This window comes from Ustilago hordei (assembly GCF_900519145.1).
Source record: "Ustilago hordei strain Uho2 genome assembly, contig: UHO2_contig_11, whole genome shotgun sequence".
NCBI lineage: Eukaryota > Fungi > Basidiomycota > Ustilaginomycetes > Ustilaginales > Ustilaginaceae > Ustilago > Ustilago hordei.
The window spans coordinates 44,557-54,943 of NW_024545272.1; the positions used below are offsets into that span (position 1 = coordinate 44,557).

The following is a 10,387-nucleotide window of genomic DNA, read 5'->3' on the forward strand; positions in this document are numbered from 1 at the left end:
GGAAGCTGAATTTGTCACTGCCTCAGAGGCAGCAAGAGAAGCACTATTCTTCTCCTATCTCCTCAGGGATCTAGAGGTGGGAACGATCCAGCCAACCTTACGTACTGACAGTCAAGGATGTATTCAAGTGAGTAAGGACCCAGCAAAGCATTGGAAACTGAAGCATATAGATACCAGGTACCACTTTGTTAGGGACCACGTACAGGATGGGGAAATAGCAATCGAATTTGTTGGAACAGTGAATAACGTGGCAGACATCTTAATGAAGCCACTAAAAGGGTTGGCAACATCTCAGCTAGCACAGTTGTTGGGACTCGAGATGCTGTCGAAGGGGGGAGTTGAAGATGCGTCAGCACCACAATGGGATAACAGGGTCCACAGAGCACAAGCAAGACCTAAATGAATGTCTAATGGGAAAGGCTGCACACAGTTGGAAATTCATGTGGGATGCACACACGTTGCCATGATGACATGCATTGGATAACAACTCAGGGGTGACCAAGAGCGATGACTCATCATGGATAAACGTGGGATTGGAAGTGATCATCAGATATATATATGCATATGTTTATGCACACAGTAGCATACAATACAAGCATTCAAGGAGTTATACGACTGTGCAGTTGAGCTTGCAAGAAGCTCCGATCTGTCGCATTTCACTTGTCATCTTCAACTGCCTGACTGTGGCCTCTAGAGCGGTGTATCTAATTTCAACTGACACACATCTCTAACTTTCGCTCCCTCTTCCTTGTCTTGCTACACCACATCCATCATTCACCCTTGCCCTCGACCTCTTCCCTTTTCCTTTCAGCGAGGCTCAGCAGCGACGATGGCGGAGAAGTTCTCAAAATTCCGCGACCCAGGAACAGGCATTCAAGTGTTCCTCACACCCGTTGCCGCTTCTACCTCGTCTTGTTCCTCCCTCTCACCCTCTTCGTTGGGACCGGTCGGCTTGATCCTCATTCCGATCTTTGTCCTTCTCGGCCTTGTTCGTGCTCTGATTGGCGGGCTGTTTTGGGCCTTGTATCTGGTCAGTGGCAGTGCAGGCCTACTGAGGGTAGTATTGTGGACATTCGGATTCATCAGTTTGCCTGTCCACACCCTTTCTCTGGGGGCCAGTGGAAGAAAGACAAAAAGTGCAGTGGCAGGACAAAGCTCAGTGGTGGCAGTAAAGAAAGGCGATCTCGTTCTGGCAAATCATTCCTCTTGGATCGATCTTCTTATTCTATCCTACCTGCACCCTGGAGTCAAGTTCGTAGTGCCAGTCATTGCGGATAGCGATCGACAACAAGCTCAACCAGCAAAACAGGCAGGGCAAGCATCGAGGAGAACTGCCAAAAAGAATTCCATGTCTCCAAATACCCGCATGGTCGCTCCTACCTCTCCCTTAACTCTCTCTTCAGCGACTGTCGAGATTGCTATTCTCGGATACGCAGTGCTGCCCCTCACCTCAGCAATCTCGTTCGTGGGCCACTTACCCCCATCGACATGCCAAATCTCCAGCACTATTCATCCGGATCTCGAGAGCGCACTCAAGTCTTCTTCGACCGCCTTGGTGGTGTTTCCGGAGGTAGTAACAAGTAACAACCGCGCCCTCCTAACCTGCTCCCTGCCCAGCACATCGCCTCCATCTGCAAAAACTTGCGTCGTAACAACAATCAAATACAGCCCTGCAAGCTCGACATCAACCACCTCGGTCTACTCGGTTCCCACCTGGAAACTCTCTCACCTCTTTAACATGCTCTTGCTATCCTCGCCCTATCGCAGCGTTGCGGTGCGACAAGCAGTGTTGCCCAGGCAGAGCGCCGAGGACTGGAGCGAACAAGTGGCTGGGATCATGTCGACCATCGCTAGACTCAAACGAACCGGTTTGGGTTGGGGCAGCAAGAAGGAGTTCCTTTCGATCGCCAACGCACAAAGTAAGAGCTTATAGCACGCTTGGCACAGAATCGATGAAAGCGTTGCCAATACAATGTCTCTTGAACGCATGTGGATCTTTGCGTCTCTAATAGGTATTGAGTCCCGTACGTCCGCTACACTCGAGATCGCGACGCCAACGATCGATACGAGTTGCCATCCAACCAGTAAGCAGATGCGTTTCTTTTGGCTTAGCGATGCCGATACGCAAGAAATCCGAGGTGTAGCGGCATTTACCCCAGTCACCACCGTCGCTCCTTCTATCGCCTGTCCAAGTCTGCCCGCTCTTTCCGTTGGGTCGTTGGCCTTGGCCCTTGCTCCACTGCCAAAGCAAACAGTCCTGATTCATCCTACACAGCTTCTGACACTCGTTCGCAGAGCTTGTGACCTCATCCCAGGTCTCTGAATCCCAATTTTCGATGGCCTGCCAACCCTTGACTGCCACCTCACCCACCTCAGGCTCGCCTTCGCTGAGCTTGTTGTCTTGGTCCCATCTGGCAACATCTTGCATCGCTTTACGGAGGAATTCGGGTTGGAACTCGTCCCAGATGTCTCCCCATCGTATCGTGTCGCCTTTTTGCAGCCTTGGTTCGATTCGACGTTGGAAGTCGTAAAGATGCGCAGTGTCGGCTGGTGTAACGTGATGCAAGGTCAGGATGGGTTCGCACCAGTTTCTTCTGTCGAACTTCAATATTCGAGGTGGATCGCTGTTGAATCTTTGTCCTCCCTCGGGGCTTAACTCTGTCAGAGTAACCTTGGGAGCATCGTATAGGGACTTGGATAGGAGGGCGTCACCAAAAGCGCTTTTCAGGATCAGCTCATCTTGATGATGTTCGAAATCCTCATCACTGCCAAAACTGGCCTGCATAATGGCTTTGGACAAGACAATGCCACTTCCACCATGCGTAAACACTGTACTCTTGCCATCGTAATCACACCAGCTCGGATGACCAATCATCAACTGTTTCCTTTCATCCAATCCAGCCAACCACTTGACAAGCTCGTTATAGAAAAGAAACGTATCCGCTTCAACCATCACATACCATTTCTTCCCAGGCCACATCCTCCAGGCTTGGGCAAAAGTCGGAAGAAACTTGTACTTATCCAGCTTCCAACCTCCATCTTTGTCCGACATGGCACGCAGATCTTGATTCGAGCTGATCAACGCAGTGAGTTCCGAATGGAGTTGGGAGAATTCTTGGGTAGAGGTTATCGTGCTGGATAGGTTGGAGAGTGCGTCGAAAAATGTAATGTTGTGTGAGGCAAGCGTTAGTGGATAGTCGGACGAGTAGAGATGGTTGGGTATGTATAGTGAACAAACCCGTTGTTCGGCGAGATGTGTTAGAAGACGAGAGTGAAGAGTTGCCGAACCGACTTTAGTGATGAGTACCAGATCGTCCTCCAGCCTATATCCCTTCTTTGGCGAGTTTGGCCTGATGAGATTGCTCGAACCAAGGCTACCGGTGTTATTGGGGGTGCGAGTAACAGCGGGTGCAGGTTTATCTTGGAGAAGCAGCATCATCGCGAGCAAAAGACATATCGAGAGTAGAATCACTGTTTTGCCTCGTTTTACAAACTCGACCAAGCCTGTTAAACCAGCCTGCTTCCTCCTTGGCCCATCTGTGTGATGATGAATCGGTAGAAAAGCATCTCGATCCGAGGCCTTTTCAGATAGTTCGACGGTATATGGTTCATCTCGAAACGAGAGCGGGGCTGATTGAAGAGGGGATGATTGAAGAGGGGACGAGACGATGGCACATGTTGCTGGCGGGGTGCGCGATGGACCTGCCTCTGCACCGTTATTGTCGGAAGTTGGGATAGGGCTGTATTCTGTGTGACTGCTTGGCATCTTGAAACTGCAAATCCCTTCGGTAGGACGGTTTGGGACGGAGGCAGAGAAGATGGAGGTGAGGAGAGCTAAGAGGGACAAGAGAAGATCCAAGGGAAGAGGATCCAAGGGAAGAGGGAGGGGAGAGGTATATCTATTCTTCTCATCAGGCGCCTCACACACACACAAGAGAGGAGAGCAGTGATCGCATCAAGTGCGGGAGCAACATCAAGCGCAATGTGGCTGTGTAGGTTGAGAGTGTAACCCCGACGGGAAGCAATCCATACTAGCAGCATGGCGACTCGCACAGAGAGAAGGATTGCAAGCAACCACATGCTTTCGCTCGGGCTCGGGCTCGGAGATCTAAATCCATCAAACCCCCCCCCTAACCCCCCCCTCCTATTAGCTTGCCACCAGTTACTCTACTTCTGTTGCATCAATCAGCTAGCTGCCTTAGCGTCCATAGTGGTATCGAAGCGTACAGCATGGATCGTTCTAAGATCCGTGCAAAGAGAGGGCGAATGCACAATGAACAAATGGGCGTCAGTAGAGCAGTCAGTGTTCTCGCTTAGAACTCATTCGTACACGTGCTGCCATGTTACATGGGCAGGTTATATGCCCGTTGTTGTAAGGCAAGTAGATTGCGGCAAGGAGGATGCAGAGGCAAGCTAGTTCAAGTTGGTCGTACAAAGCGATGATAGCAATCCGAACTCTCTCGTGCGGCATCTATTCGCACGAGAAGGCGCCTATTCGCACGAGAAAGTACACTTGTTTCAGTTGAAGTAGATGAAGCTACACAAAGCGTAGAGACTGCGGAGGTAGTGCTTACGGCTGAGTAAAAGGTTTGAACAACCGAGCATGGGCCGCATGTGTCACAACCTACTCAAGACAAATGCTTTGTTTTGCTCTACAGTTGATGCAGCTCTCTGCTGCTCCTCTTTTGTATATATATAGACTCCTTTTTCACTTCTCGCTCTCTCTCTCTCCCATTATCATCATCAAATCATATGAAAACTCCAACTGGCTCCCAACGTGGGGCTCAAACCCACAACATTCAGCACATCAAGAGTCTGATGCTTAGCACAATGCCACCATTGACAAGAGCAGGGCAGACTGGAAGAGATGATGATCAAGTGGCTGCAGCTGCAGGCAATGGTCAAGAGGAGGGTTGGCTCACACAGGTAGTTAGAATTTTACAGTTAGCAAACCTGGCACTGACAGCAGAGGAAGCAATAGTGCAGGTGATGGGTCTTGTCACCATTAGCAATCAAACCCCATGAGGAGAGACAGAAAAGATTCCCAAGGATGTCTCGAGCTCAATTGCCCATATTAAGAAACTTAGCAATAGCAACTGGCACACCTGGGAGCCTACCTTCATCAACTGTCTGCAACAAGTACACAATGCAAAGGAAATCCTGTATGGTGAGATAGCACTGGGAAGTGAGGGGTACAATGAGGACTTGGACAAGGCACTTGTAGGTCTTATCCACACCTCCTGTGATCACAGTCTGGAGAGCTGCATTGATACCTACACCATTAGGGGTGCAGATGAACATGTCCAACTTGGTAGTACACTATATGCTAAGCTCAAGAAGGTGCTAATGTTGAACGACGTGGTAAAATGAGCAGGCCTGCAGGACCACATCCATACCATACATCTGTACAATTGTGATGTTGTCAAGCTAGGCAAGGAACTGGACTCCATCTGGAATGATGCTGCATGACTTGGGAAACAACTTGATGAGGACCTTAAGAAATCCACCCTATACTGTTGCACAGCACAAGATTGGTTCTACACCAACTCTGTTGATGCTCTCAAGACAGCCAAACCAGATTGTAAGTATGATGAAGCCTACCACATGTTAGCAAAGAAGCAACAGGATGGTGAGGTCACTGGCCATATTAGAGGAGCAGCAAGGGTTGCCACAAGCATGGAACAAGGGAGCACCAACCAGGCAGAGCAAGGATCCAGGGGCAGGTGCGATCCTTGCAACCCCTCGGCCCCTCCAAAGTGCTACACTTGTGGAGGACCTAATCACATTGCTCAGAACTGCACAAACACCAACAACAACCACACACTGAGTATGGATGGACCCACCACCAATCCAGCACAAGAAGCAAGTCAGTAGGAACTTGGGTGCACCCTCCTAGTGATTGGCAGGGATGAGTGACCAACATCAGACACCTGGATCATCAATTTGGGTGCAACGCACCACATGGTGAATGATAAAAGAATGCTGCTCACCTTGATGTGCAAGGATGGTCAGATCTGTATGGCTGGAAATGAAAGGCTTCAAGTGAAGGCCATAGGAGACACCTCCCTTCAGGTTGGCAATGTAACCATTCAACTATTGGATGTGCTCTATGTGCTGAAACTTAATTCTAATTTATTATCAGTACAAGGCTTGATCAAGAATGGTGCACAGGTAACTTTTGATGAGTTTGGAACCATCATTAAGCAAAATGATGGCACACAAATACAATACAAGAGGAACAGAAGAAAAGGGCAGTTCGAAATGCAGGGAAAGGCACTAGCCCTGGAGTTGGAAGAGACACTCAATGACATCCCAGAGGACAACCAGAACACAGGAAAACTAGATAATGCCCCAGAGGGCAATAAGGACACAAAGCATCAAGACAGCTACCTGTGGCATGAGAGGTTCAGACACCCAGGATGAGACAAAACAAGACAAATCTGGGCTCATTACCTAGGTACCAATTGTCAGGGGTCTCGCGCCTGAAACCCAGGTCGGTCTGTCGAGATACTCGGTGACTATCAAACTGTGCAACAGCTATTGTCTCAGTATCAGTGACTATCAAGTTGCACAGTGACAGCAGGTGGCATTCATGGTATATACTATCGTAGGTTTCGGCTGACCTCTGTGGACACTCCATTCAGGGGTAGCTCGGCACGATCAATATCAATACTTTGGTTATGATGACACCAAGGTCTGGTGTGAGGGTTGATGATGATGAGGTTGATGTCGTTGGTGATAAGGTTGGTGAGTGTTGATGATAAGGAGGTTGATGGTGTTGGTGATAAGGTTGGTGGCATCAACACGAGTGTCCAGTGTGTTGACTTGATGCTTGAAGTGACCCCTGGACCGCAGTGGACTACTGCCTTCGGTTCTATCTTGATCAGGACCACTAACCTGCTATGGGTGCCTTCGGACGTCAGGTAGTGGTGATACAACACATGCACTATGATGAGGAGCAACCTTGATAGATTGCTGCTATGCTGACTGAAACTAATGTATACTTATGCTGAAGTGATAACTAGTTATATGGTGAGTAGAGTGGATGAGGATCCACTTGACCTATGATGATGAGAAAGCATGGTTATATACCTCTACTCAGCATCACCAGCGATGCTGCTCCTGCTCTCTCTCCAGAGAGTACCTTCTTCATCAAGTACTGCTCAGGGGCCTCTCCTGCTTGGCACCCCTGTGCCTCTTGAGCTGTGTCGACTCCTTCGACACTGCTCCTCCTCCTCATGACCTGGTGTCAACTCCTTCGACACTGCTCCTCCTCCTCATGACCTGATGTCGACTCCTTCGACACTGCTCCTCCTCCTCATGACCTGGTGTCGACTCCTTCGACACTGCTCCTCCTCCTTTGATCAGTGTCAGTTCCTTTGGCTCTTGTCTCTCGAGCCCCTGAGTGGTAACCATCTGCATGCTCCTTGAGCTTGGTCCTCTTCGTGGCTGTGCCTGCTCCTTGAGCTTGGTCCTCCTCGTGGCTGTGCTTGGCCCTCCTTTGCATGTGAGTCCATAGGAGTCCATGGTCTCCATGGAGACTGCACTACGACCATGCTCTCTACTGATCTCGACTAGATCTTCGATACCTGTGCTCCTTCCATATGAACCCGTGACCCTCCTGCTTCTTGAGCATCCAGGCCCATGACAGTTTGTAGAGCAATGCATGCCATCAGTGCATCACCCCACTGACATTTCCCTCGTCGTTGTCATCATCGTGCTCCTCCTCGTGATCGGGGTCCATGGGTTGCTGGTATGAGCTGAGGTCCATGGCCTCGGGGTCACCCGTCTCAGTGCTGCCTGTGTGGCCATCTCCTGAGTTGGTGGCCTCCTCGAAGGGGTCTGCTGTGGTGACCATAACCTTTGGTCCCATGGGTTGAGAGCTAAGAGGGTCTACCCTCCTGCTGGGGCAGTCTCTGGCCCAATGGCCGATACCCTTGCATACATGACAGGTATTGATACCTGATGGAGCAGGGCTTCCTTGCTTCGAGGTTTGGGTGGGTTGATGAGGAAGGGGTCGGTTAGTTGGTCTGTTTAGGTTTTGTGTAGTTGCTTGTGTAGTTGCTTGTGCTGGTGATCGAGCTGGATAAGGTTGAGTGGGTTGACAGATGGGGATTGAACTTTGAATTGGCCGAGACCCAGTTCTTAGTGGAGGTGACATGGCATTTGGGAGTGAGTGTCTAGTGGAGGACTGCTGTAGTAGCATCCTCTGTCGATCGATCTCCTCGACCTCTCGATACCACTCCCATCTCTTCCCAGGTGGATTCCTCTCGAACTTCTCCTGTATGCTACGAGTGAGACTACCTCTGAAGAGATCAATCACTAGCTCATTGTCATCTAGGTTGACCTGTCCTTCCAAGTCTCTGAACCGCTCTACATGACGTGTGGCGGCACCAGGAGCATCACTTGTGAGTCTGAGAGCCAACAGCTTGTTGTATGCCTCCATCCTAGCATTGCGTGGGTTGAACTGCTCTGACAGTCGCTCTGTGAAGTAGTGCCAATCATTGAACAACCTTCCTTCTCTAGCTCTATCAATACGGAGCTTGGAGGTCCACCACTCTCTTGCTGTCCCTTCCAGTTGAGCACCCATGTGATTGATCATCCTAGACTGCTCATACACCTGGTTGAACTTAAACCATGCTTCGGCTTCTAGAATGAAGATCTCCATGTCTCGGGGATTGAACTTTGGAAAGGGGGTGGCAATGGGCTTTGACCGGTTAAGCTCTGCCATGATGCTGGTATCCTCCTCGTGGTCCAGGGGGTAAGGGTCCGTCCTAGTCCTGCTGTAGGGGTCCAGCTTAGTCTTGACATATCTTGGCCCAGTAGGTGAAGCATACTTCTCGTAGTTGATGTCCTCCTGCTCATCCAGGTTGAATGAGACTGATCGTCTTGGTCATGGTGCTGGAGTAGGAGTATGTGGGTCTCCTATCATAGACTCAACTCCTCCTCCTGCTTGGTCTTCTGAGTGAGAGAGGTCCATTGTCTCCTCCCTGCTCAGTTGAGCTCGTTGTAATCATTCCTCTCGATGACCCTGTCTGGTAAGCTCTAGCTGTGCTTCCAATAGAGTGAGTAGTCTATCGAGCTTATTGTTGAGGTCTGGGTCCGTCATGGTGATCGTGAGGAGCTGCTTGAACGATCCACTCTAATGTCAGGGGTCTCGTGCCTGAAACCCAGGTCGGTCTGTCGAGATACTCGGTGACTATCAAACTGTGCGACAGCTATTGTCTCGGTATCGGTGACTATCAAGTTGCGCAGTGACAGCAGGTGGCGTTCGTTGGATATACTATCGTAGGTTTCGGCTGACCTCTGTGGACACTCCATTCAGGGGTAGCTCGGCACGATCAATATCAATGTTATGATGACACCAAGGTCTGGTGTGAGTGTTGATGATGATGAGGTTGATGGTGTTGGTGATGAGATTGGTGATGTTGATGATAATGAGGTTGATGGTGTTGGTGATAAGGTTGGTGGTGTCAACATGAGTGTCCAGTGTGTTGACTTGATGCTTGAAGTGATCCCCGGACCGCAGTGGACTACTGCCTTCGGTTCTATCTATATCTGGACCGCTAACCTGCTATGGGCGCCTTTGGACATCAGGTAGTGGTGATACAACACACACACTACAATGAGGAGCAACCTTGATGGATTGCTGCTATGCTGACTGTAACTAATGAGTACTTGTGTTTCTAAAGTATTGACTAGTTGTATGGTGAGTAGAGTGGATGAGGATCCACTCGACCTATGATGATGAGAAAGCATGGTTATATACCTCTTCACAGCATCACCAGCGATGCTGCTCCTGCTCTCTCTCCAGAGAGTACCCTCTTCATCGAGTACTGCTCAGAGGCCTCTCCTGCTTGGCACCCCTGTGCCTCTTGAGTGGTGTCGACTCCTTCAACACTGCTCCTCCTCCTCATGACCTGGTGTCGACTCCTTTGACACTGCTCCTCCTCCTCATGACCTGGTGTCGACTCCTTCGACACTGCTCCTTCTCCTTTGATCAGTGACAGTTCCTTTGGCTCTTGTCTCTCAAGCCCCTGAGTGGTAACCATCTGCATGCTCCTTGAGCTTGGTCCTCTTCGTGGCTGTGCCTGCTCCTTGAGCTTGGTCCTCCTCATGGCTGTGCTTGGCCCTCCTTTGCATGTGAGTCCATAGGAGTCCATGGTCTCCATGGAGACTGCACTACAACCATGCTCTCTACTGATCTCGACTAGATCTTCAATACCTGTTGAACCTGTGACCCTCCTGCTTCTTGAGCATCCAGGCCCATGACACCTGTATGCAACCAGTGTTGTCTGAGTAGACCGTCAGGGTGCCTGTGGCAATGCCAATTGAGCATAGCAGCTGCTTGAGGAAGAGCACCTCATGTGTTGCTTCCATGGCTGCA

At 50.0% G+C, this 10,387-nt stretch overlaps 3 protein-coding genes across 3 annotated transcripts; 1 reads left to right on the forward strand and 2 right to left on the reverse strand.

The window, feature by feature from the left end:
- Nucleotides 1-829: 829 nt before the first annotated feature.
- On the forward strand, nt 830-1,933 carry UHO2_04852 (uncharacterized protein; the record flags this gene model as incomplete). The annotated part of the gene is made up of 1 exon (XM_041557383.1): nt 830-1,933. One exon carries the CDS (start codon nt 830-832, stop codon nt 1,931-1,933), a length of 1,104 nt encoding a protein of 367 aa, XP_041413317.1.
- A 72-nt stretch (nt 1,934-2,005) lies between these two features.
- On the reverse strand, nt 2,006-3,766 carry UHO2_04853 (uncharacterized protein; the record flags this gene model as incomplete). Its single annotated transcript, XM_041557384.1, has 1 exon — nt 2,006-3,766. The coding sequence occupies one exon, from the start codon at nt 3,764-3,766 to the stop codon at nt 2,006-2,008; it is 1,761 nt and encodes a 586-aa protein (XP_041413318.1).
- A 3,906-nt stretch (nt 3,767-7,672) lies between these two features.
- Nucleotides 7,673-9,109, reverse strand: UHO2_04854 (uncharacterized protein; the record flags this gene model as incomplete). Its single annotated transcript, XM_041557385.1, has 2 exons — nt 7,673-8,880; nt 9,031-9,109. The coding sequence occupies 2 exons, from the start codon at nt 9,107-9,109 to the stop codon at nt 7,673-7,675; spliced, it is 1,287 nt and encodes a 428-aa protein (XP_041413319.1).
- Nucleotides 9,110-10,387: the final 1,278 nt, after the last annotated feature.